This window comes from Eumetopias jubatus, unplaced genomic scaffold (assembly GCF_037043125.1).
Source record: "Eumetopias jubatus isolate StellerSeaLion01/CBP00866 unplaced genomic scaffold, mEumJub1_p1.0 scaffold_15, whole genome shotgun sequence".
NCBI classification, from domain to species: domain Eukaryota; kingdom Metazoa; phylum Chordata; class Mammalia; order Carnivora; family Otariidae; genus Eumetopias; species Eumetopias jubatus.
This window is the reverse complement of record NW_028274821.1, coordinates 62,207,538-62,234,847: the sequence shown is the minus strand read 5'-3', so window position 1 is coordinate 62,234,847 and position 27,310 is coordinate 62,207,538. Positions and strand designations below refer to the sequence as shown.

The window sequence follows — 27,310 nt, the reverse complement described above, 5'->3', positions numbered from 1 at the left end:
ATGTAGGCTGCGCCCCAGGAAGGGGGCATAACCGTCACTGGCACAGCCCCGTGTGGGAACCGGGCAGCAACCAAGATGCCCGGCAGCTGGGGAAATGAGTGCCTCCATCCCAAGGGGGCCCTGGGGCATGCCGCACACTACAGCGTCTGCCAGACAGAGGGGGCAGGAGTAGGGTGGAAATCCACTCCTGTCCGGGCCACAGTGCCCAGCCACCGTGGCGGTGCCCTCTGCGCTGGCAAGAGAGAGAATCTGGCCACCACCCTCGCCAGAGCCCCCAGTGTCTCTGTGTCTTTGTTTCTACACTACCATCCCATCTCCATCCAGCAGCCAGAACCATCTTCCCAGATCTTACATCAGATCCTAGTACTGCTTTGCTCAGCCTCCCCAACTCTAGGGCTCTTCCCTGCACTTAAAATCACCTCCAGAGCCCTGTCGTGGCCTCCAGGTCGGATGTGACCTGTCCCTGCCTCCCTACCCGCGCCCTCGCCATGCTGGCCCTTCCTGTTCCTGCCCTGACTTCGCACTCTGCATGGAGTATCCCCCTCTCGCCTTGTGGCCTGTGGCTCTCCTGTCAGCTCTTCAGCGAGCTCTTTCCTGACTGCACAACCAACCCGTCCCTCACCCAGCCACTCCCTCTTACTTTCTTCACGGCACTCTCCACGAACTAAAGTTATTTTGTGTCTTTATTGGCGAACTTGTTTCATTTGTCCCTCCTCATCAAATATAAAGCTCTCTTAAGAGCAGGAATCAGCACCTAGAAGCTAAGTATGTGGCCCAGATTAGGCAAATATTTGTGGAAGGGCAGAATTTCATGAAAACCATCTGACTGGCGCGTGGGCTTCCTTGTTGACATTGACTTGGCTGGGACAGTGGTTCCCATCCTGTCAGCCACGGGCAGGGTAGCAGAATTGGCTTTAGCGGTCAGACCCAGCGGGTGCCATGGTAACTTCTTCAGGAAAGAACCAGAAGACACATCTCTCTCAGAAGGGGGCTTCCTGGAGCTTCCTGGCTTCTCTGTGCAGACCACCCTGTATAGCCCAATTACCCATCTGTGTGTCCTTCATTACCCGCCCATGAAGTTCACGGCGGCTCGTGTGGTTTGAGAACTCAGTCACTTGGGGGCTTCTGTTTCTGAGAGGTGAGGATGCCTGGGCAAAGACCCAACAGTTTATCCCTTTGCCGGATGACACCATGTGGTATGGAAGATCTCCTCCCAGGGGTTGGAAAGCTTCCTGGTGCTTAAAATCTTTTTTTTTTTTTTTTTTTTTCAGCTCTCTGCTATTAAACATTTTAAAATAAAAATTACTACTGCCATTTACTGTGTGCCCATTGTAGGTCCGGAGCTGCACTAGGTCCGTAACTCGGGTGCTCAGGAACGTGCCCAAGGGGGCACTGAAGCCGGGTTTGGGATACTCGGACACTGGCCTCCTTCCACTGCATTATCTGAGAGCTTAAGGAGCTACGTTAGTAAAAATAGTTACTGTGAGGAAAATAAAATGTGACCGCTCTCACTTCAAAGATGGACTGATTTGTTTTGTTTACCAAGTAAAGGGAGTTTCTCTTACCCACCTCGTACTCCAATCCAGTGTCATTCCATCCAAGCTTCAAAGACCATTTCATGTCCTTTTTCATTTAACTAATAATGGTTCTGCAGAATTTGTCCACATTTTATATCTAGAAGTGTTTGGAGTTCCTCAGAGCGTGGCAGGAGGTGGGCAAATTGGATCCCCACCTTTATCAAACCAAGAAATGTCCTCCTTGTCCCCCCGTCTGCGTCCTTCCCAGCTTTGCAAAGTGCTCTGTTTGCATAAAAGTGAGCCTTTTGCACGATGTTCTGTGTTTTTCGATCATCCCTAGAAATCAAATCACAGCGTCCATCTCACCTTGCGCTGAAGTGTTTTCACACTCCCGGGAATTGCGTGCTGTCACCTGAATATGGAATTTGCTGGCCGTTACTTTCAAACTGATACTACTTGCAGCTGTCTACAGGATTTCAAAGAGGTGTCAAAGTGGCCTTAGAAGGTGTTTCTCGTTCTGAGATCAGGTTGAGTGATTCTCTTTGTTCGAAAAGCCGCAGGGCCTCAGACTTTGGGTTTCCACCTAGGGAAGATACTTCTTGGCACTTTGTCCCAAGCATTGAGTGGGATCCAAAGTATCGTCTATGCTATGACCTGATGATGTGAGAGCATAGTGAGAGTAAAGCGGTGTCCCTTTAAGACCATTGCTTTTCCTAATTGCACGGTAATGGAAAGAGAGGAAGGAATTTATTTCTGGATGAGGAGCAACATGCTGTAGTGAAATGGCATGGGCATTAAAATCAAACTTGGATCTGACTCCCAGCAGCCTCACCTACAGTGACCTAATACAGAGCGCATAACCTCTCTTGGTCTCAGTTACTTGATCTGTAAAATGAGGATCATCCCCCTTTCCACTCGAGTTTGCCAAAAAGATTCATTGATATAACGTGTCGATTTCCTGGCACGGTTACAGAATTTTGATGGGTCGTGTATTAGCAAGGCGAGATCCCACCCCCTCTTTATGCTCCCGATTTATTTAGCCCAGCGTATGGAAGCCCGGTATCAGCCAGCAAAGCAGATGCTGCAGATGATGCTGTCCGGAGCCTCCGGGGCCCCTAATGAGGGATGCTCAGCTACCTGTGACACGAGGCAGGTCTCGTTGGCTCAAAAACCTTCATTTTGTGCTGCCCCGTAGCCCATTTATAATTGGGGCTCATGTCACCACTCAGGAATAACTTACAAAAACATTTCTCTGTCCTTAATAAGAAATACTAACTGACCTCCAGCGCCCTTCTGGTTCTCACGCCAAAAAGCCTCAGCAGAGCCATGCATCTTAATGGGTGAGGACCAGGAGCAGAGTCAGGGCCAGGCCCCGTGGGCCTCATCTCTGCCTCCATCTTTTTTTTTTTTTTTCCTGCCTCCATCTTTCCAGCACCCTGGAAGACCTTGTCCCGGGATAACGCAGGACACTTGGGGGTTTCATGGATAATCACGATGATAATGATGACACATAGCTCAGCTTTAATTCACATGTGTTCTGTTATTGATTTTGTGCTCCTCCAATTAACCAGGTAAAGTCACAACCAGTTTTAAAACAGTTAGTTTAATTTTGCATCTGCAGCCCCACAGGAATCTATTTTTTTCCCAATATTAATAATCATATTGTACCACTTACGAATTGCAGTTGAGATCAGTAGTGTTTGAGCTAATATGGCATTTCTCTTTTGTTCTTGTTTGTGTTGTTTTGTTTTTAGGGTCAAGTTGTATTCCGGAATGGGGAGAGAATGGGGACCATTAAATTTACTCAATTTCAAGGTAGGCTTTCTGGTGCTTATTCTTTCTAGTTGATGAATTCTATATTCGGGGATGTTGTGTTTCTGCAATAAAATACATCAAAAGAAATGAAAGTATGATGTTCCAGATAAGAGAAAGCAGAGTCAATAGAAAACACTTCTCTGTGAAAACATTAGTTTCAACTTATTTAGAATATTTTTCTCAACTGCATGACTTCTCAGGCTATTCCGTCTCCCCACATGACTCTGAGAGGCACATGAAAGTAGGGCGGTGGGGGTTCAGTCCTCTCCAGTATTCTGAAAAAGCTTGCATTATTTTTGTTTTTGATGATAGAAATTTTCAAACAGACCCTGAAGTTGAGAGGACCACATAATAAACCCCATGTACCCATCACCTGGCTTCAACCATCATCAACATTTTGCCAATCTTGCTTTATCTTTACTCACTCACTGCACCCTTTTTTTTTTTTTTTTGCTATAATGTTTAAAGCAGCTCCCAGACATTATCTCATTTCAATCTATAAATACTGCAGTATGCATTCCTACTAGATAAGGACTTTTCAAAAACATAGCCATGATACTATTATCCTACCTAAAACATTTAACAATGATTCTTAATATCCTTTCACTTCTAGTCTATGTTGATCTTCTGATTATCTCCAAAATGTCTTTACAGTTTGTGGGAGAGTCCACACAATGGCTGGTTGCTATTTCTCTTTAATCTCTTTTAACCCATAATCATCCCCCACGTGCTTGTAACAGGTCCTTAATTTTTATTCTAAGAAACGAGGTCGCTTGTTGGACTTTCCTGTTGTCCATGTTGGAAGGGGCTCAGAAACCTTCCAGACCACTTTCCTCAAGTGACAAGGTGGAAGTAGAGGCCCAGGGAGGGGCAGGGGCTTGTCAGAGTCCACAGGGCATCTGTGAGAAGCGGGGCTGGGCTTTCCTCCAGGTAGACACCTCCACGCAGCCCGGTACGGTCATCAGCAGGGTCGTTAGCCAAAACCACGAGATGCACCGTTCTTCACTGCAGTGTTTTTCAGCATCTGGATGCTTCTGGAAAAATCCAGGAACAAGAGCTATGCCTTTGCGTCAGATCCCAAAGTCATCCAGGGGAAAGCAAGAAATGAAATCGAGTTATTCAGGTTCATTCAGACAAATCCCACTGGATTTAGCTCAATGAGGAGAGGTGTTCGGTACTGTGGCTCAGTAATGCAATCTTGTAGATTTACCCATTCGTCTTCTCGTGGCAGGTAATTGAAACGCATGTCAGCTCTCTGGCATGCACGAAAGATGTAATTTTCGGCAAATGTAATTATTTTCCCATTTGTTAAGTCTTGTTTCTTCATTGGTTGAACCAAGTAAGCATCTTGGCAAAGATACTTACTTTTTTTTTTTTTGAGTGATTGTAACTAAATTCTCTTGTCACATTTCCAGTTCTCAAATTATATCATTCTAGGAGAATATTTTATAAAATATTGATTGGCCGATCACAGCTACAAGTGCGTGCCAGTTTTATTGCCTTTTTTTTTTTTTTTTTTCATATGTTAGGATTAGACACCAACTCCAGTGACTAGTTTTGAGCGTTTATAAGGAAAGCCATGGAGCAAACAATGGTTCAGAGTGGGTCTGACCTACCTTAGCTCAAGCTGATGTAGCACATTGGGCAAGTAACTTCACCTGTGTGAAGTCGTCATATGTAAAATAGGAATATAATCCTACCTACCTACCTTCTTGGAATGTGGAAAGAACTTGATAACACATAGAAATATGTGCATATATTTCTTGCTTAGGAAGTAGCAGCAATTATGATTAGCACTGTGTCAAAAATTATGACACTTTTCCGAAACAAATCCAGATTCTCTCGGTGTGTTGAAACCTTCCCAGGTGCCTTCATGTCTTCCTGCCCTTTGTAGCTGTTCCCCAAACTTAGCCCATATGTAGGATGTCAGACACGGCAGGGTCTAAGAGATGATCCTGGGGCCCAGGGGAGGGAGGTGTCCCCCCCCCCCCCCGCCCCGGGACACAAGCTGGTTAGTAGCAGAGCTAAGATGGGACGTCAGCTTTCCCCTTGTGCTCACCAGCACACCTACACCTGAGTGTTTTCCCTTCACCACATCTGTGCCCAGTTTATAGTGAACATCAGAGCTGGACCTGCACATGCTTCTCTTTATATGTTTTTAAAACAAACATTGATCCTGTTGGCAGAGGGATCCTGTGTTATTTCGGGACTAAAATGAGCCACTAGAAGGCTGGGGGCATGTTCGTGTCCTCACAAGAGTTAGTTTTCCAAATATAGAGGGTCTCAGAGGTGCATTGTCTGCCAGGATGGAGCGGTGCTGGATTATTGAGCAGGCTGCCCAACCTGGGAGGGTGCCTGGTTATCACCTCGTTCCACAGAATGGAAACTGAGGCCCAGACAAGGGAAGGGACTTTCCTGGGGGAGACCCTGACTCACCATGGGGTGGTGAGTTCATTCCTTCCCTTCTCTGGGCCCATGCTTCCCTGGGCTGGTCCGGACTCTGTTTTCTGGGACTTTCCAGGATTTACCCCGAGAATTGCCTCATGCCATTGGCCTTTCAAAAAGGCTTCTAGGGCGCCTGGGTGGCTCAGTCGGTTAAACGACTGCCTTCGGCTCAGGTCATGATCCCGGAGTCCCGGGATCGAGTCCCGCATCGGGCTCCCTGCTTGCCGGGAGGTCTGCTTCTCCCTCTGACCCTCTTCCCTCTCGTGCTCTCTATCTCTCATTCTCTCTCTCTCTCAAATAAATAAATAAAATCTTAAAAAAAAAAAAAGGCTTCTAAATAGAACCACCATGTTTTTTTCTGCCATGTCCTTCACACCATCTCTCTCCCTGTCTGCTTGTCTCTCCCTCACCTCCTGCCCTATCTTTAGAGGGGACAGTGAACAGCAGGGCTCACAGCAGAGCTGGTTCGCTGACAGTCAGCCCCGGCGGTGGAGGCTCCCTTTGCAGGGGCTGCCTGGAAGACTCACACCCAGGTTGTCTCAAAGCTCACTAACCTGATCTTAGAAGCTGGCCCATCCCACCCTTGCTCAAGGGAAGACCTCACGCGATGCTCTTTCAGCTCTTTATTTGTGCAGGGCCTTCCAAACCCTTTTACCTACCGTAGAGGAAGCATTGCATGGGAGGCTCCGTTAATTCCTTTGCAAAACTAAAACACAAATGAGTTGGAAATGGGAGGTAGCTTTGGGAAGAAGACTAAAAGGGGAGCCAAGAAGCCATGGCCCTGCACTTTTTGATTCCAAGGCTGTAGGGTAGCACAAACACCTGGCGCTCAGTAGGCCCCCAGTACAGGTTTATTGATTTAACCCGGAGGCAAAAGACCTGGGTTCAAGTCCTTGCTCTGAAACTCAGCAGCAGTGTAACCCTGGGCAAGTTACTTCATCTCCTTAAGCCTCAGCTTAATCCTCTGGAAAATGGGATGACACTAAAGCCAGCCCTGCCCAACTCCTGGGGCTGGGGAAAGGGCCAAATGAGATTTTGCTCTATAGCCTCTCAAGGCTGGGAAGCTCGTCACATTACTGACATGATGCCCGGCTCCTGGCCATGCCTACTGGATTCGTTGGTGATAAGACTTGTAGGAATTTAAGAACATCTTCATTTATTTGTGGTTTCCGGTAACTTGTCTGACAAACAGCAGTTAGCCTTGACAACAGAAAGTGAGCAGAAGCTAATTCAAGTTGGTGGCCATTGTTGTTTTAGGCTGGAGAAACCACATATCTTGTAAACAGAACTGTTCTAAAATAATGTGCCAACGTTAGCCCCCTGGCCCCTCTTGAGACTGAGGCATTTTTAATCCAGGGAGGGCTTCAGATCCCTAAGAATGACCTTCCTCACTCCCAGCTTCCCTCCATTTACATTGTTTTCAGGGGTTCCCAAAGCTTTTAATTCCCAGCAGGACAATGTAGACAGTAGGTGGCAGATGCCGTCAGGGACACATCCATACTCCCAGAGCATCCACAATTCCAGAACAAATGCCTCATGAAAAGCACCTGCACCCCTCACCCTATGCAAGGAGTAGGCCATATGTCAGGGAGTTGGTGCTTCCAGGGACACCTTGTGCCAGGGAGGAGAGAGAAACAGAGGATAAACCACCCAGCATCCTTCCTTTTGGGTGGGGCAACAAGGTATGTTCTACTCTGTCTCCAGGCGTCCCCAGTGGAATTGTGCCTCAGTTGCCCACCCAGAAACCTGCTCATGAATGCCCTCAGACTGACTCCCTTCCCCTTCCTGTCTCACCTCCCCACACTTCTTCAGTGTGCCCCAAGACCACCTCCCAAATTAATTCCGTGCCCTCCTTCCTACTCGTCTCAGGTGCAATTCCGAGTGACCCACCTGTGGTCAGAAGCTGGCATTAGCATCCTGTTGGCCACACACCTTGGGTGTAGGAGGGCCAAGGCCTAAAACCCTTCTGACTCCACATTCAGTCGCCCTCCCCCTGCCCATGCCAGCGCTGACTCCCTTTTAACCACGTGTATGTGAGCATGAATGCCAGGGAATTGGCTTCTTTCTTCCCTCAAGAGAAGAAAGAATCCATGTTCCTGCCGAAGTCTAAACATGGTTCAGAATTTGCAGCAGGGAAGGAAGTTGAGTGAAGCCATGATTAGAGCCTTGTTTGTGCTGTTCTTCAGGAGCTCTCAGCATCTGCACGCTCGCCCGCTCACCGGCCCTGCCTTCATTAGGCCTGTTTGTCAGAGTCTCGGTGAGCAACAATGTGCTCGAATTTCACATGGCTTCTGTGCAACATAAAGGGCTCACACTTCGGACTTTTCTATTTCAGCACCTGATTTGAAGGCACGGGGTCTTCCATCATTCCAACAGCATGATTGTCATTCAGAAGGTACCTACTGAAATGTAGGCTTGTCCTCCCCATTTGTAGACATTAATTACTGTTTGGTCTTTGGGGTAACAGATACTGTTCTATTCAGTGCACATTTCCTGAGCATCTGCCAGGCGCTTTACCAAGTCCTCTGTGGGAAGCCAAGTTGAATAAGATACAGTCCCTGCCCCCTGGGGGCTTCATAATTTCTCTGGCCCAGTGCCAGCGTTTATAAAAGCAGGAAGATGATTTCCCAGAACTGATTAGAAAACTTGCGGAGCTAGTTTGACCCTAGTTTGAGATGCTTGAGGCCGGTTTTTAATGTCCTTTTGCTTCTGTCCAGGCATGTGTTGTAACCCCCTTCACCTAGCCAGAGGTCTGGAAAAGCCAGGTCGTCCAACTGCCACTAGACTGGATATAAGTAAGAGTGGAGACAGGCTGCTGAAACGCAAGAGACCCTGGCAGCGTTGTGGGTCAGCAAGAATGGGATGACACACACGTATGTGGGCTCTCGGAGGCTGGGAGCCTGACCCTGACACTTCCGAGCCTTCATGATCCAAGACTTATGTTTCAGAGAGCCCAAGGAAGGTAGTCTGAAAAACAGAATTATTCAGCAGACCCTGTGTTTCATTGAGCCATAGACTCTCCATGTTGAAGGGAGCCGTGACTCTCTCTTGCAGCATTACCTCTCCTTGAATGCCTCCAGTGATGGAGACCTCATCCCCTCGCATGTAAATGAGCCTTGAAGCAGACATGTCTCTTCCTTACTAACTAGGTCCTGTGGCTTGATCTCTCTAAAGCCGTCATTTCAGCATTCAGTTTAAAATAGTAAAATTAAAGGGGATCATTTTCTTAGCCTTGAGGGATGGTGAGAATTCCATGACATGAAGCTGTGAACGGTTCAGTGACTAGCACAGAGAAGGACCATGGCAACCGTGGGCTTCCTGCTCCTCCCCTGGGCACTCATGTCCATAACCCCAGGTCCACGCCCCCGCCAGAATTTCTTTTTTTTTTTTTTTAAAGATTTTATTTATTTATTTGAGAGAGAGAGAATGAGAGATAGCACGAGAGGGAAGAGGGTCAGAGGGAGAAGCAGACTCCCTGCCGAGCAGGGAGCCCGATGTGGGACTCGGTCCCGGGACTGCAGGATCATGACCTGAGCCGAAGGCAGTCACTTAACCAACTGAGCCACCCAGGCAACCCCCCTCCCCCCGCCAGAATTTCTTGAGAAAAGTACCATCTTGCTTCTCGCTTGTTTGTCTGTGGCCTGTTTCAAGCATTTGCTCTCATCCCGCAGGGAAAGGCAGACACTCTAAGTGTTTAATGCATATATTGTGTTGGTATGTCCTTACAAAATATGGATTGCTGTTTCGTAGGCATATATTTTTATTTCTGTCTGTGCAACTGGATTATATATCTTCTATTTCTTTCTCTACTTTTTCCCCTCCCCACTCAGCGCTTTGTCTTTTGGAAGTGCTTCCAAGTTCCTGTGTGTACATCTGAGCCATGCCTCGTGCTGATCATGCTTCGCCCATCCACTCTCCCACTGAGATACCCCGGCCACCTTCAACTCCCTACCTATAGGAATAATGAGTGTCCTTGTACATGTCCCCTTATGAACCCACCTGGGCATTTCTTTGGGACAATTGTCCAGGAGCAGAATTGTTGGATGGGAAGATGTGTGAACACTGAACATGCCTAAGATCCCAGATGGCTCTTTCGGTGCCCACACGTGTCTTCCCTGCCACCGGCATGGGGGCTCCTGTGTCCCTCCTCCCACCAACACTTGCCAGTCCCCGGCTCACTCGTTGTTTGCCAGGCTAAAGGCATAAAGTAATACCATACTGTAGTCTTAAATACCATTTCTCTGACTACTAACGAGGTTTGGGCATTTCTTCCTGTGCTCTTCAGCCATTTGTTGATCTTTCTGATCCTTCGACCACTTTTATTTTGAGGGTACTGTCTTTTTCTTACTGATTTGCTAGAGTTCCTTATGTACTCTAAATATTAGTCCCCTTTTATCTTTAGGCTTTGCAGATACTTTCTTCCATTCAGTCACTTGTCTATAGACTTAAAGTCCCTGTTGAACAGAAGTTCTTAATTTTGGGCGCCTGGGTGGCTCAGTTGGTTAAGCGACTGCCTTCGGCTCGGGTCATGATCCTGGAGTCCCGGGATCGAGTCCCGCATCGGGCTCCCTGCTCAGCAGGGAGTCTGCTTCTCCCTCTGACCTTCCTCCCTCTCGCGCTCTCTCTCTACCATTCTCTCTCTCTCTCAATAAATAAAAATCTTTAATAATAAAAAAAAGTTCTTAATTTTGATGTGGATAAATTCCTTTCTCCCCCCTCCACTCCATGGTTTGGGCTTTTTAAGTTTCCTAAGAGTCATTTCCTGGCACCTGCCTGCCAGCTTCTGACTGGGCACAGGGGGTGCCAAGCTGGGTAAGATGCAGCCCCTGCCCTCAGAGAGCTCCTAGTCTTGGGTGGGGGGAGCACAGACATAGGACCTCCAGTGGGTGTGTTACGTGGTAAGGGCGTTCAGAGGAGGGGCACTTGCCTCCACATACCCAATTCTAGGAAGGCTGCCTGGGAGAGGAAGCATCTGAGTTTTCTTTCCTATCCCTGAGTTTGGAATTCTGAAGGGCCAGTGGGAAGTTAGCCGAGAAGCGGAGACAAAAGGTGCTCTAGGTGCAAATAACCTATTGTGTTTATATGTGTCCTGGGTAACCCCAGATACTTAGCTTTTGCCCCTGGCCCAGTTCACCTAAGTCAAGAGACAAATCTGCCCTTAGCTGGCTTATCATATTCCCAAGCCATTTGGCCAGTGTTCACCCGGCCTGTTAAAAATTTCTAAACAAAGGTCAGTGATGTTAATTTGTTACAAGTGTGGCAATGGCATATTGTTTATGAAGACAGAGAAGAGTGTGTGCAGGATTCAGGCCAAGGAATGCTGCTGAGAGGTGCTGCTCAGCTCTGCTCCTCACCCAGTGACAGGAGAGTCACCCTCTAGGGCCTGTCCACAGGCAGTGACCAGACTGGAGATCACTCCTGAGGAAGGGCTGGCCATCTGGAGAAGAGCGGAATCAAAGCCCGTGACCGCCATGTTCCCACCTCTGAAGAATCACCCGGAGCAGGAGTCCATGTGATGTGTGGCCCCCAGGCCGAGGCAGGACCTGTGAGGCAGGTTTTCAAAGCAATTGCAGAATCATCGAGCAAGAGGTCTCGGAGGCCACAGCGATCTCCCCACCCAGCCCACTCGCTTTAGCAAGACCCAGGCAGAGGCCAGGACTTCCTGGGGGCTCCTCACCGAAGTGATGGCAAAGCCAAGACTAGCTCCAAGGGTCCTGTCTACCAGCCAGAGCTCTTTGTTCTCCCTGAGTTTGGGATTTTGTTAGGAGGGCCTAGAATAGAATAACTTATAGCATTTTTTTATTTTATTTTTGTTGAGTCAAGGCCATCCTGTGTTTTAGACCTTGGAGTCATACATTGAGTGTGTGTGTTTGTAACCGTTAAACTTTAAAGAACACATATACCTCCCTCCATTCGGATCTAGAGTCAGTTTGAGGACAAATGGACAGTTAAGGGTGAGGGGAGTAGCACCCAGCTAATGCAAGAGACCCTGTAATGGGCTCTCCCTCCTGGGGGTTGCGGTCCCAGAAGGAGGTAGAATCACTGACGGAAGCTGTCTCCCAGCCATCTCGTGGTTGCTCTCAGGCCCACAGCCAGTGAATATTTTCAGACTGGACTTTTTTTGGCAGCCTAATTTTCACCAATAGGACCTATTTCCTTTACGTATCATCCAAATCTAAAATTTGAAATAAAGAATGGGTTTTTTAAAGAGAACACTTCTTTTTGCCCCACAATGAGGAAGCAGCATTGTTCTGTGGGAGAGGGGCTCTCTTGTTCCACACTATTTTTAGGCTCTTAGCACAGAAAGTGTCGGCACTGAAGGGCCTTCAGTCAAATCTAGTGGTTCTCAACTCTGTGTGTTAGAATCGACTTAGGGGATTTTTAAAAATACTGCCGCCCAGAACCCACCCCTCAACCCCCCAGAGGCTCTAATATAATGGGTCCATATTAGGACTCGGACGTATGTATTTTCCAGCAGTTCCCAGGTGCCGGGGCTGAGAATCATTGGAAGCCCTGCTGTGCAGTTTGCCGATGGAGAAACTCAGGCCCAGAGAAAGGGACGGTCTGTCCAGGGCCACACAGTGAGTCAGTGGCAAGCTGCGGCAGAGTTGTGGGGCAGGGAGGCAGCCCTCTGCTCAATTCCTTCATCCCCCCCACCCCCTGGTGGGTCTTTCTAGCCTGTCCCCTGATCCACAGTCTGCAGGGCCCCCCAGTCTGTATCCATTGGGTGGTTAACGCTGTTTGCTAGTTAGCAAGGAACGCAAGAGTTAAACATTGAGAGTGCTGGGTGCCTATCATGGTCACCACCAGCTGGGCCACCAGGTGAGCCATGGAAGAACACAGAGGGCACCATCCTCCTACCTGCAGACCCGGGAGGGGTCCTGGCTAGAGGACAGGGGACGAGACTTGATGCTACCTAAGGATGCCCGATGCAAGGCTTCAAGGCCCGCTCAGGAACTAACCGGCTGATGGGAATCATGAGGCCTGGGCACACCTAGATCATAGCCCCAACACCAGGAGCTGTATCCATGCCCTCAGCCCACAGCAACTGAGGTGCTCAGAGAAGGCTTCCTAGAAGAGGTGGGTGTAGGGTTGGGCCATGTTGGTAGAGGGAGGGGAAAACCGCCTTCCAAGCAGAGGGACCATTATGGGGAACCATGACATTAAAAAAAACCTAGGGAGTATTTGGGGACCTAGCAGATAGCTCAGTTACTTTTATCATGAGGCAAACTACAATTTATTGAACACTGTGAGTTAGGCTGTAAGCCAGAAACTGCCTGTATTTTCCTCTTTAATCCTCATGGCCACGTTGAAAGTTCCCATTTTCCAGCTACAGCCACCTGCTAACAAAGGGCAGGCTAGAGGGAAATAATATCTGCTGATGAGAATAATTTCACCTGCTTGGTGGGGCTGGGTGAGTCTCTAAACTACAGTGTCAGAGATTATGAATTTTTTTTTTTTAATCTTTGTATCTCCAGCCCCGAGCCTGGCCGATAATAGGCACCCAGTCAATGTTTGTTCAATGAATGAGTGACTGAATGAATGAACGAATGAGTGATTAAGGGATTTAGCACAAGCATGCCTCAGCGCCCAGATGTCCAAGGCCACCTTGGTCAAGGGTGAAGACAGAACCTCATCTTTCACCACCCACTGAGGATTGAGGGATTCTTTATCAGGAAGTACCTGAGGCTGGGCCTGGCATGCAGTAGGCACCCCATAAATGTGGGCTGAGTGACCAACAGCTCTGCTCAGCATGGGTGGTGAAAGTGTTCTGAGTTCAGAGCTAGGGGAGCCCAGTTCAAGTGCCCACTTGGTCACCACCCAGCACATGGCTCTGAGCGTTCACTTAACTTCTGTGAGGCTCCTCCCTCATCTACAGATTCGGGCAAATCATGCCCAGTTCATGGTTTGCCAAGAGCCTTCAATGCAAGAACATATGAAGCACCTGTGAGCCCCCAAGCGGTACACCAGGGAAAGATTTGGGTGATGATGGCTGTCTTGGGAAGCCAAGTATGTGCGCCCCAGCCAGTCGGCAGTTCCTCTTGGTGCCATGGGACGGTCCATCCCGGTATGTCAGTCGGGGGCAGGCTGTGTGGCTAATGGTGCGGTGGGGTGCCAGCCACAATACTTCCTGGCTCCTGGTGATTTGTTCCAATCAGCCTGCATATTTCATGAGCTGCCTCCCCACACCAGATAAATAAATCAGGGCTTCCTCCGCTGAGCGGCAGGAGCTGATTGGGTCTGAGGACTTCAAAAGGCCAGAACGGGAATGCTGGAGCTCCCAGCAGAGTCTGTTAATGTGACATTTAGGAGCTGTGACCCAGGCAAGTGACAGCCACTTGCACAGGGGCAGGAAGACCACTGTAGCGGGAAGGAAGTGACTTTGACAACCCTGTTTTCCACCCCACAGTCAAAGGAACACAGGCAGAAGTGTGGCCTATGGGATTCCCTGTTCCTCTTCCCGAATGTTTATAAGGGACCAGCAACGCATCTGCATTTCTCCAAAGAAATTCACTGAGAGCCAGAGCCCCAGCCAGCCGGCGGGTCCTCTGGGTGCACATTTGGAGTTCCTGCAGCTGTGTCCCTTGATAACCTCTGGGCATTTGGAGGCCCAGCATCTGCAGCTCTGGGGACCCGCTTGCCCTGTGGGTGGGCACATGGGCGTGCCTCTTCTGCAGTTACTACACGCAGGAGGCACACGTGGCCCACGGAGGGGGCAGCTTGGCAGGAACTGTCACCACTCAGGGATCCCATCGAGGCAGCCCCATGTCAGCAAAGAGCATGGTCTATGGGAAACATCCTGAGTTTGAGGCCGGGCTCTACTCTTAGAATCGGTGGCGTGGCGGCAAAGGCATAACCTGCCGAGCTCAGTTTCCTCATCTGTACGGTGGGACTGAAACCACTGGCTGCAGCTGTGAGAACTGAACAAGAAAAGGCACAGCAAGTTCCTAGCACAGGTCCAGGCACACTGTCAAGGCTCAGTGACTCCTCATTAGTTCTACCCGCCCATTCCCCAGCCCTGTCAAAGCCTGTTCAGCCCTGGGGGCTTCACCCTCTAGTTCCACAACCCTTGCCTTTGGTCCTGCTTCCCTAGACCTGCTTTGTCTGTGGTCACCAGTCCCCCCACGCACCAAATCCACTGACCCCTTGCTCAAGGGGCTTGTTGCTCTAGTCTCTCGGTGACATCCGACACTGCTAGCCGGCTCCATTGTGAAATTGTCCCTTTCCTTGGCTCCCGTGATGCCCACTCTCTCCTGCCATCCTGCTCCCGGCACCCTGGCCAGTCCTTCCCAGTCTCCTTGCAGCATCCTTGCCGAGCCCAACCCCTCCGCCGAGAGGTTTGTGCTCCCCGGGATTCTGCCCTTGCTCCTCTCTGCTCCTTGGCACTGTCCCAAGGGACCTCCTCCCTGCCCCCTGCTCCACCTCCCAGTTCACATGCTGATGGCCCCAACTCTCTCCCCAGCTCAGACCTCTCCCCTGTCTCCAGACCCAAAGACATCTCCACCCTCACCGCTCTCATGATCCATGAGCACGTCTGGCTTCGCTAATACTAATCCCACCTCAGAATGCCTTAATAGGAATATAATGTGCAAAATGAAGGAGGGGATAGTCCCCTGTACTTGCTGCTGACCAGATCATGCCTAAAGAAGTATGTTGGTCCGTCCTTGAGTCTACGCTCTCTCAGACACAGTGACATTGTGTGGCATGGCCCAAGGAGGAACCTGGAGAGGGCTGAATTAGAAATAATATTCTGTAAGGTGAGGTTGGGGGCTGGCACCAGGGGGATGATCTGTCTGTGTCTTCAAGTCTCTAGGGCTGTTCTGGAGCAGAGGGAGCAGAAGCGCTCTGTGTGGTCCTAGATGACAGAGCCAGAGACCAGGGGAAAGTTCCAAAGAGACCGTTCAGCCCAGTGACCAGGAAGGACTTAGTAACAGACGAGTCCAGTTATGAAGAGTAGGCCTCCATCCACAAGGCATATAGCAAAGGGGGAGTCACCAGCGGATGCGCTGGAGTGAGAGGGCTGTCTGTCCCACCCCAGATCTAATCGGAGGTTTTGCGATTCTACCCGGAAAAGGCCCTGGGGCAAAGGAAAGCCTGTGAGAATATAGCCAGGACCTGTGGGGGTGCAGGAGCTGCGATAGGAACAGCCAGCCACAGGCATGGGACTCCATCTAACCAGCCCCTGTCTCTTGCTCCCTGCAGACAGCAGGGAGGTGAAGGTGGGAGAGTACAACGCTGTGGCTGACACACTGGAGATCATCAACGACACTATCAGGTTCCAAGGTAAGGCAGGTGGGCTTCTCATAGCAGGGGGCCTGCTCAATTGCTCCCAAGGTCAGATACTGTCTGAGGGCTGGGGTCAACTCGGAGTCTGGCTTCCTGGGGAAGAGAGAACCTCCTTTCCTCTCAACACATACACTCACTGAGCACAGGGTCCCCATCACTCACATGGGAGCTGACTTCCCACTCCTGGGATGGGTCACTGAAATTTGCATGGCGTGCTGTCTCTTACCCAGGCATCTACATTTAAACCAGTCCATAGCCAGGAGTAATTCTGTTTAAATGTGACCCAGCTAAATTTAGCTCTGTCTCCTACTGGAAGAAACGACTTGCTTGGGTTAGTAATAAAGCCTGTCCACCGGCTGGTCTTCCTGAAGATCATTCCCTCTTCTGCAGGAGAACTCTTCCTCAGCTTCTAGAACCAGATCAAATGACGCTCTTCTGTGCAGCCTTCCCTGATTGCCCCCAGCTGAGCTAATGGCTCCCTTCTCTTGGCTTTCAGTGTTTGTCTCTGCCTTCCCCATAGTCACTGTCTTTTGCATGGAAATTTCTAGGTTGTTAGACCATGAGCTCCCTGACTGGATCCTAACTGACTTTAAACTCCTAATAGCAGCCAGGGTCTGACACATGTCGAAGGTTCATATCTGATGAAAAACTAAACACATGACTGATCAACTGAGGGCATGACTGGGTGGGTGAATAAATGAACGAACAGGTGAGCATGTGAGTCAGTAAAGTTATGGGTGGATGGATAGATGGACGGGTGGATGGGTGGGTTGTAGATGGACTTCACCAGTATTAATTCTCTCAAGTCCATTCTGCCCTCAACAGCCAAAGCACCCTGGCCGTCATGCTAGGCTGAAAATTCTCCACCTCTGCTCGGAGCACTACACGATCCCCATTGCTCAACAAGGGGCCTCACTCTGTGGTAGTGGACCCCAAGACCTTCCCATTTCTCTGCCTCTTCTTTCAGGTCTCCCCAACCAAACTGCTTACAGTTCCTCAAGTATGCCAACACACCACAGTGCCTTTGCCCCTGCTGGGTCCTCTGCCCACAATGCCTTTTCCTCCTTGTCTTCCTTGTGGGCAGCCAACTATTCCTCTTCTGCAGACCAGCTCTCCCTTCTGTAGCCTTGCCTGACTCCATCAGGGAGAGCCACACTCTTCTCTCCACTTCATGCTCAGGCCTCTCTGTGCCTGATGTTATCAACCACCTGGACTCTGTCTTTGGAGGCAGTTTGCATAATGGTTAGAGCACAGGACTCAGTTAGGCAGGTCTGGGTTCAAATCCTGCCAGTTTTGCCACTTACTAGCTATGAAAGTCACTTAGCTCTTAGAAAACTGTTGCCTCTCTGTGAAATGGGAACAATCTTCTCTACCTGTGAGATTGTTGGATGGGTCAAAGGAGAAAATCTCTGTAAAATGCTTAGCCCGTCATAAGCATTCAGTAAACATGATTGCTTATTACTGCCTTTTTCTTTTTACATAGCTAGTGTATGAGTTTCTTGAGGACAGGGACTCTATCTTGGTTGACTTTGAATCACTGGTGCCCAACACTGGGCCTGACAGGTAGAAGGTGATTATTAATGATGACTGGTCATCATTAATAATGATGACTGAAGGTATAATGATGGATGAAGGACTAGTGAAGAATAGATGAATAATGAGTGAACGGATTGGGTGAGGAGCAAGAACGAAAACTCAGGGTGGCTGCCAAGGATGCTTCTGATAAGTCATTACCAAGTGGCTAAACATCTTAAACATTACCAAAACATCTTAGTTCAGGTGCATTGTGTGTGAAGGCACCATTTTCAGGGGAGGGAAGGTAGAGTAAGAAAGAGGAGATGTGGTCAGTTTCCTGATGTCATTTCTGCATGAGCAGCGAGTGGTCACAATCATCATCTACCCGCTGGTCCAAACCTCAGCTCTTTCCTCAATGCCCGGAGCTGGACTTGTTCCCAGCCAGGAACTCACGGGCACCCCCAGGATGGCTCTAGTGTTTGGGAACCAGAAGACACCAGCCTAATGCAGCCAGAGGTTCGCTTAGGGGTGGGAGGTTGGGGGAAAAAATGGAAGAATGGAGGAAGAAGGATTCAGATGTAGAGCTTTCACTTCTGGAAGCAAGAATGGTGTTACTTCACTTACGTTGTATCTGTTTTTGCCCTGACCTTCAGCCTTTGAAGCCACTCCTTCAAAATGTTCCTTTACGTGGAATTGCTTAAAACTTTACATTTAACCCCGCCAGCAGGTTCCTAGCTGTTTTAGAACCTGGCAACTTCCCTACTTAGATGGTTCGAACTCTTCTTATCCCCTGGATGTTTCCAAACACATTTGAACTTGCTAGCAGAGTTTTTGAAACACAGATCTTCATAGATCACCATCCCTGCTGCCACACCTGCGCATCCTCTGCTTGTCCCCTGGGAACAGAGGTGTGACCTAGGCTGGCCCCCACGGCACAGCCATGGTGCAGTCCCCATGACCCCTGCTGGGGTTCCCCAGGCTCCCCGCCTTCCCCACCAGAGAGAAAAGCCCCAGTGTTTCACAGTTCCGCAGCAGAAGCCTGACTTGAAATAGCAGCTGAGCAGAAAGGGATTTGTAAGAAGTGGAGCGGGGTGGGGCGAGTCCCCTGCACCCCTCCTCCCAAACCAGCCTGGATCCAGACAGTTTTGCCAGGGACCAGAAAGATGAGTTTTCTCTGAGGCCCTCAGGGCTCCACTAGGTTCCCGGTGCCCTTGGAGAATGAGCAGGGACAGCTCTGCAGTCACATAGAGAAATGGAACCCCACAGTTTTGGTCCAGTCCTGGCACGGTAGGGAGGGGGAGGCATGCCAGTAGCTTCTGCCTCCCACAGTTAGTGAGGCTTATGAAAATGGAAAACGAGAAAGAGCTTTTACAACATAATGACCTTGAGGCAGAAAACCCACGCCCAGAGACATCGCTATCTCCATGGAACTGACAGACAAGGTGTCTGACCTGTTGAGGGTGGTCATTATCATGTGTCAGAGCAGAGTCCTTGAGAGCCCAAGCCAGATGCCTCGCCCCCAGTGGCACCCAGTGGGACCCACTCACAGCATCAAGCCCTATGCCTTCCAAGCTGCTGTTACCTTTGGGGACAAATGGGGATGGTTTTTCAACAGGATAATTAGACCAAATCAAATTCTAGTCTTTTAATGGCTATTAAATGCATCACAAATTCCTTATTGATTCTATTTAGAGAAAGAAATAAGTCCTAGCTAAGGCTCCCTGCCGGTAGACTGGCCGACCACTGGAGCCCTCTCACCCAGTAGTTGTGTCCTGCTTAGAGGTTGTGCCCAGGTGCCAGACAGCAAGACATGCAGGCAAAGATGTTTTCGAGGGCTGACCATGCACCAGGCTCATCTGGTGTCTGTTCCTTGGCCTTCTAGGATCCGAGCCACCAAAAGACAAGACCATCATCCTGGAGCAGCTCCGAAAGATCTCCCTACCTCTCTACAGCATCCTCTCTGCCCTCACCATCCTGGGGATGATCATGGCCAGCGCTTTTCTCTTCTTCAACATCAAGAATCGGAATCAGAAGTAAGCCACTCACAGCCTCCTCTTGGATGATGCTTTCCAGATTGACAAACTTGTGGATAAAGTGTAGGGGCTTCACATGACCGATGCACCAGGGGCACAGAAGTTTCTGGGGCAGTTTCTAAAGTGGTCGTTCGGTCCCTGGGATGTGATTGGGTGTTCCATGTAATGTACGTGTGTGCATACCCATGTACAAACTCTCACGCATACACACACACACACACACACACACACACACACATATACACACACACAGAGGCAGGGCTGCTGGTTGCACAGGAGGACTGGGTTAAATAAACTCCAAGGGTCTGAGTCTGTAGGCTTCTTCCACATTGTACGGTGCAGGAGGGAAAACACAGAAGCGGGAGCTCCCCCAAAGTCTTGGCTCCACCCCTCAGCGTCTTGGGGAAGCTCTGCCCAAGGGAGTCACTGAGTTCAGGAAGGGGCTCCACCCCCCGGGACAGTACTTTACAGCCCGAGAAGCTCCTCCCTCCCATCATTCTCACTGGGACCCTCAGATAACTCCCCCCAGATCAAGGTGAGAGTCCCGAAGCCCAGTGACAGAGGGAGGGCAACCGTCCGAGGCCACACTGCTGTGTGTGGCAGAATGGGTCCCCTGGGTACCCCACTTTGATTTCTCTTCCACCACACAGGCTCCTCGCTCTCTGGAGGAGAGCAGCTCCCCGTCTGAGTTATTTCGGTCAGCCGTGAGTAGAACAGGCCGCCGCCCAAGCAGTGGTGTTTACCGAGCACAACCAGCTTCTGTGGTTCCCACGGCAAACCCCTGGACCCAGCTCCCTGGGTTGTTGGGGAGCCACTGAGCAGGGGCTCAGAGCAGGGCCGCCAGGGGCACAGCCTCGGTGACATCAAGCCCAGAAGCCACACTGTGTGACCTTCCTGGCAGCCAGGAGCAAGCCTGATTCTACAGAGAACAGGGTTGTTTTCTTTTTTTTCTCTTCCCGCTTACAAAGACAGAACTTGGAGGCTCTATATTTCTTTGTTGTTGTTTTTGGTTTTGATTAGGTCAAACCTATTTCCTGAAGAACAAAAGTTTTATTCACCTGTTGTTTTATTTTCTATACATCAGTAACACATATGCCACCACAAAAAAATTGAAGGAAGTTTCACCTACTCTGTACAAACCTTAACTGATGGCCATGCCCATTAGCATTTGGACGAGGCCTGGGCACAGAATCAGCTCTCAGTTAATATTAGACTCCTTTTCTACAAGCTTCCAAAATACCTATCTTAACAGCAAGTTGCCCCTATCGTAAGACTAAACTCCTTTAATTCTTTAACTACCCCGTTTTGGCCCTCCCGTGGAAAATTACTGTTACTCTTCCCAGTAGGCTGGCATCTATGTAAATTTTTTGACTGGCTTTGCAGATTAAAAAAATCTGAAAGAAATAAGAATAAATGTCACAGTTGTTCCAAGTTCCCCTCACTTTTATGTCCCTAAATGCTATCTATTTGTTAAGGTCCTTTTCCTCCAGGTAACCAGCCCAACTCCTGGCTTCTCCCCTCCCCAGCTTCCCGTGGTAATAAAGATGAAGGGGCCTTAGCGGTCCGTGGTTTGCAGAAGGACCTCCAGGAATCCAGCATCATCTGAGCCACACACTTGCCCTGGGCAGTGTGATCTGGGCTCCTGTCTTACTCAGGAGGAGACTCGGCCAGGCCAAGTGGCCTGCCAAGGGTGCGCCTCTGTAGGGTGGCTCCACCCCGTGTTCCCAGCTCAAAAGCCGCATGCAATCCATAATTTACACCAGGCTTTTTATCTCTCTTCCACTTGGACACATTGCATTTTTTCAGTGTGAAATGATTCATAGAATGGCAGAGTGCAAGAGAAAATGTTCGAGGAACAAGTGACCATATTTACAATCTGCAAAAGAGCACCTGGACCAGGGGGCACCTCAAAACCCAAGACAGACCGAGTGGATTGTGCTGGGGTAGCCAGGCACTTCTGAGGGTGAATTCCAGCTAGCGGTTGGTCTCAGCCAGGCCTGGCTTGCTGGGCAGCTGGGAGCCAAAGCAGAATTCCTGCAGGAGGTGAGAGACAAGCGTGTAGAGTGTAGGAGTGTAAAGAATGCCCCCAGCAGCAGCCTGGTGAAGACAGGGGTAGGGTGGGGATGGGGGCTGCATTGTCCATTTTTATCACCTAATGCCTAGGGGAGGTGTTCCTGCGCATGGGTGTGACCCCTTTGTGCACAAGACCGGGTGAGCTTCAGACAGCCAAAGTGAATGCTCACATGCCACCTGGTGACCACGCTTCCTGAGCAGCACTGAGTGCTCACCTGTATACCTCCTGGGCCGGGCCCACTTGGTAAGGTGGAAGGTGGTGTGGCCTTCTCCCCTTCACCTCCCTCCTCCCTTAAGGCTGCTGAGCTTAAGTGTAGAATTCTCTAGATTTAGCCTATCTTCCCAGCCCTAGAGGACAAAAAGACCTGTTGCCTTAGTAATGTGTTTGTGTAAACTGAAAATGAATGGTTGAAGAAGCTGGTGTTACAAGCTGCCCCTAGAGAAATGATAGGTGAACTTGATGGAGGAAAAATCCACCAGTAGCATTATATAGCTTCTGGGGTCCTTTAGTGAGGGGGAAGCGGCCCCTAGCAGGTGCACAGCCTGGGATGGGGGTCGTGGGGAGTGGAGGAAACCTGGCTTGCAATCTCTCTCTCCTCCAGCCTTGGCAACACCATACACCTAGCAGGCATTCAGGGAACGTTTGCTGGAGGAATAACAACATTAACAGTTCTGTTAACTGTCATCTTTCTCTTGGCAGGCTGATAAAGATGTCCAGTCCGTATATGAACAACCTCATTATCCTCGGAGGGATGCTCTCCTATGCATCGATATTTCTCTTTGGCCTTGATGGATCCTTTGTGTCTGAAAAGACCTTTGAAACACTTTGTACCGTAAGTCATTCTGCATCTTCTCGGGGTATAGGATATAAGGTTTTCTTGGTTTTCCATCCTCAAAAATGCAGACACAAACCCAGAAATGAATGAAAATATGTGAACAGGCTTGGGCGCCTGGGTGGCTCAGTTGGTTGAGCGACTGCCTTCGGCTCAGGTCATGATCCTGGAGTCCCGGGATCGAGTCCCACGTCGGGCTCCCTGCTCAGCGGGGAGTCTGCTTCTCCCTCTGACCCTCTTCCCTCTCGTGCTTTCTATCTGTCATTCTCTCTCTCTCAAATAAATAAAATCTTTAAAAAAAAAAAATATGTGAACAGGCTAAAGACAACTCATTCATGAGCCGTTCATGCAGTTCCAACAAGGCAGTATGTTGTTGCTCTCAGACCGGAATGGACTTCAGTATTGCCTGCAAAATTAAGATCATGGATTTAACAGGCCTCCGCTAGAAAACGGTCCCCCAGGGAATGACCAGGTAGCCTTTAAAAGCGAGGGAGGAAAACTACCAACCAGAAAAGGATCCACACCTGGGGTCAGGGTCAGGGCCATGTAAGAAGGAATAAATCTGCCCGTGTATCTCAAGCACTATTACAGAATAGGATAAGAGGTGTCTATGCATGTGATCTTGAGTCATAAAGAAAAAACCAGAGCCACTATTTTCGATTTAAGCAGTGTTTCTCAACCCATTTTTTCCTTATTGCTCCCCTAAGAAGTCTTTTTAGACTTTTTTTGATAATTATCTCATGAAAATTTAATACTGAAGATATACTGTGTGTTTATATATTGTATGTATATCTATAGTTTATACATGAAAGAGTAATATTTTCCCGTTTAAAAACCAATGTGTGCCCCCTTGGGAACTATATACCCCCATTGAGAATGCATACACTTAAGGAAGAACAAGACAGTGTAATTTATTAACTATATTTTAGAAATCCTATTTTGAACATTAATTACTGTGTTTTAAACATTCGCTGCCTCCTTGGTGGTGGTGGTGGTGGTGGTGGTTTTTTCAACAAGAGTTTATGCATTAGCAATTAACAATGGTGTAGAGCTCACTCTCAGTTGAAAGTATCATTGGCTCGCTATTTAAAATGAGAATGAGCAGTTGGGATTTATTTCTGGACTTTGACTACTGTGATCTCTCAAAACTGGGTTAGACATTTGGGTCTCCGTATTGTCCCAAATGCAATCATTCATCAAATTCCCAGCCTGGAGGACCAGAGCTAGAAGGGATGGCCAGAGAATCCATGTTGGCCAGATTAATCAAAAGTAACTCTTTTGTTGTTACTGTTTTCTTGTAAGGCGTTAAGAGCAATGTAGGCCCTTTTTTGCGCAGCAGTCTGTTTTGGATTATACTTGCTGATCTAAGGTCTCAGTGTCGCCCACTACTGGACACTTGCGGGTGGCACCCTGGCAGCGAGGAAGAAACAGAGTGGAGGACCCCTTCCTTCCACGTGCGGCAGGTCAGCACCCACACCTAGGACTGGTGGAGCTGCATCCGATCCCTGTGCCCTGAGACAGCATACGGAAAGAAGGGGAGCCCCCTGGATCTCATGCCATATGTGACAATGCCCCCCTGAGTCCTGCAGATGTTTAAATCGGACTGACTCTCACATGGCATCAAGAAATTGTTCATGTTACCAGTAACTTCAATGTGAATTGCCTAGCAAGTGAGATGCCCACAGATCTCTTACTCTGTCCGAAAGTTTGAGAAGTGTGTGGCGGAGCCCCTGATACCCTAGAGGTCAGGGAGCGTCCGAAGAAGCACGCTGCGTTGCTCCAAAGTCCCTGTGGGTGTGGTTTAGTGGCGTGTTCCCTCGCAAGTGTGACCCTTTGGCAAGAGGATGACCGTGGCTTGTGGGGGTCTTGCTCATTTTAGGGATGCTGTGAAGACCCTTAGGTCCCTCACGTTCAAGTCCCCTGCATTTCTGCTCAGCATGACTTTTGACTTTTGGGCCCTTGCAGTTTCATGGATGCCACGTGTGTCTGAGGTCAGCTTTCCTGTGGGCAGGGGTGAGGCCACAGGAGGGGACTCCTGAAGCACCCAGAAGAAGCTAAGCAAGGAGAGTGGGGATTTCCTTCTTCCCTCTGCGCCTGGGGGCATCCCCCCCCAAGGCTGAGGAGACCATGATTATACCAATAATGAAAACGGTATCAGGAGCCAGTGTGGTGAATTGTACTTTCCACAGCTCCGAAGACTCCGTGGCACCCCTGAGAGCTGAGGGCCCCCCCTCGGTCTCCCAGCCAAGAATCAGGGAGCAGAGCCCTACCCTAGCCGCTCCTGGGGCCCCTGTCTGTCTGGCTTCCCAGTCCCCCACTGGGAATGCATCCATTGGCCTGAGTTTCAGTCAGAGAGGGTCTCTTCGTCCCAGGAAGAACCTCCTGACATCTTACCCTGCTCAGGGGCCAAAGTGCTTTCTTGACTGGGACCTGAATCCTGCAAACACTGAATGACATAAGCTAGGGAGCAAAAAAAGGGGACATCCCCCACACCTGGGTTTTTTTCTTCTAATGAAGCCTGACATTCTGTTCTGGGAGTCGCGCTCATTTGTGTGAGGGGAAGGTTGTCCTGGGAAGCCTGGTAAGGCGGTATGAATAAATCATAAAGCGCTTTACAAATCAGCATTAGCTCCGAACACGAGGGCTCAGAATATGTTAGGCCCCGGTTCTCACCATCCCTGAGGATTCATTTATTTGCAGTCAGGGCTGTTTCAGAGGCTCTGCAAAGGGGAACCCACATTCATGACTGTGGGGAAGAAGCGTAGATTAACTACTCTGGACTGAATTGGGTCAGCACAAATGTGCACATGGGTTAGGACTGGGGTCATCTAGTTAATAATTCCCCATATCACTCAGGAAGGAGAACTGAAAGCTCCTGAATTTAGAGCCTAAATACCAGTCCCCAGTGAGTGCAATTTGGGTTGTGCTCCACCTGCTATTCCCGAGGGGTTGGCTCCTTTATTTTACTTGGTGCCTTGGATTCTGTTCTCTCTGGGCCAAACGGGCCGCCCCCTGGTAAACACCCACCCGGCTGGGAGAAGGAGGTAGAAGCAGGGCCAACTAATTCAGTGAGCACAGATCTTGAACAGCCTGGGTGGGACTCCCACACCTGCACGTATTGGCCCCTCATGGTGGCCAGTGACTTAGCTTCTCTGAGCCTCAGTTTCACCATCTGTAAAATGAGCATAACAAATCCCTGTGCACGACGGTGGTGTGGGCTCACTGAGGTGATTGCAGTCAGGCGCCTAGAGCACGGGAGGCAGCAGGTAGGTGGCTCTCTCCCCGTCACAGTTACAATCCTGGTGTCCTGCTCTGTGTCCTAGAGGCAATTTTTATAGGGCCAAGGACAAGGCAGAACATGAAGCCAGCTTCACGTGTGGAGCAATAGAAGGCACAGTTCAGTCTGTCCTGCTACTATGTGAATGCCGTTCTTTTTTCTTTTCGTTTTCAATATGGAAACAAAACACAGTGATAAACCATGAACACCACCTCAGGAAGAAACCTATGGCAATCATGAGATTATACCTCTCTAGGGGCTGTGCCTCTGCTCAGTAGGGCCATTATAACTTGGACGGGGGGTGGTGGCATGTGTGAGCATGCACTCGCATGCATGAGTGCATGCACATTGCATGCACGCGCGCGCACACGTGTGCGCGCGCACCTACTGCTAGGGAAGCAGTTACACTTAGTGCCCATCCCCCCAACCCCCCCCCCATTCCCTCTGACCCTTTCAGAAATCTTCCCAGCCTGGCTTCAGCAAGACTTGTGAACAGCTCCAACTACACTCCCTGGACACTGTGTGGGTAGTGGAATCACCATAGCAATGTAGCCCCTGTGGGCAGGGAGCTGCCTGTGAGGACAGTGCTGGGCATGAACCAGAGCCCCCATGCCAGCCGCTGTGGGAATGCTGGCTCAAAACTTACTCGCTGCCCTGGCTCAGGAATCCCTGCCCCTGGCAGCCCAAAGAGGGAGCAAGCTGGGTAGGGGAGAGAAAAGGCCCTTGTCGTCCTTGTGGGAGCCTAGGCAGAACCCCCAGCATGAGTGCGGAAGGGTGAGAAGCAGCACTCTCAACAGCTTCGGGGGCTCTCGGAGCATCGCTGGGGGTGGAGGCAGTCAGCAAGTGCCATGTTAACTCCCCAGGCCTGTGCCCTCCTGAAACTTAGTACTCTCTGCTGTGATTCGCCAGGCCCAGCCTGCTGCCCCATGCAGATGTCCCTTCTAATCCCCACAACCCCCTGACAAGGCAAAGTTCACTGTCCCTACTTGACAGGAGAGAAAACTGAAACTCTGTGACACATGGCTAGCTGGCAGGACTGAAGTTTGGGACTAGGTCTGCTGGACTACAGAGGTGTCTGAGACACTTCATTCCTTTTTTTTTCTCCTTAAGAAATATATATATATTTGTTGCTAGCTGGTTCATACCAGAGAAACAGGCCCACCAAATTCTTAGGGATGCAGTCAGCATTTATCCCAACCCCAAAATTTGTCCATTCAGATTTTTAAAACTTGAACTATCATTCACATACCATAAAATTCACTCTTTTAAGGTATATAATTCAGGGGTTTTCATATATTTCTTCATTCATTTTTGATCCATGCCCAAGCATCTCACAGTACCTGTATAAGAGAATTACGGTCAGACTGCTTTGTGTTCAAATCCCAACTACACTTTTTCCCAGCTGTGTGACTTTAGCATTACTCCTCTGCAAAATGGGCATAATAATAGGCTTGGGAAGATTCAGTAGCATAGCGTACACAAAGCATTTACTGCCTGCCTCACAATAGGATTCAG

At 49.5% G+C, this 27,310-nt stretch overlaps 1 protein-coding gene across 1 annotated transcript in view; it reads left to right on the top strand.

Annotated features, from left to right (window-relative positions):
• The window catches only part of GABBR2 (gamma-aminobutyric acid type B receptor subunit 2), a 343,177-nt gene that overhangs the window by 242,017 nt on the left and 73,850 nt on the right, over window positions 1–27,310 (top strand). The window contains exons 8-11 of the mRNA XM_028108852.2: window positions 3,272–3,332; window positions 15,981–16,061; window positions 19,462–19,612; window positions 22,386–22,518. Of these exons, the coding sequence (XP_027964653.1) occupies window positions 3,272–3,332; window positions 15,981–16,061; window positions 19,462–19,612; window positions 22,386–22,518 (426 nt within the window). The remainder of the gene's footprint in view (window positions 1–3,271; window positions 3,333–15,980; window positions 16,062–19,461; window positions 19,613–22,385; window positions 22,519–27,310) is intronic.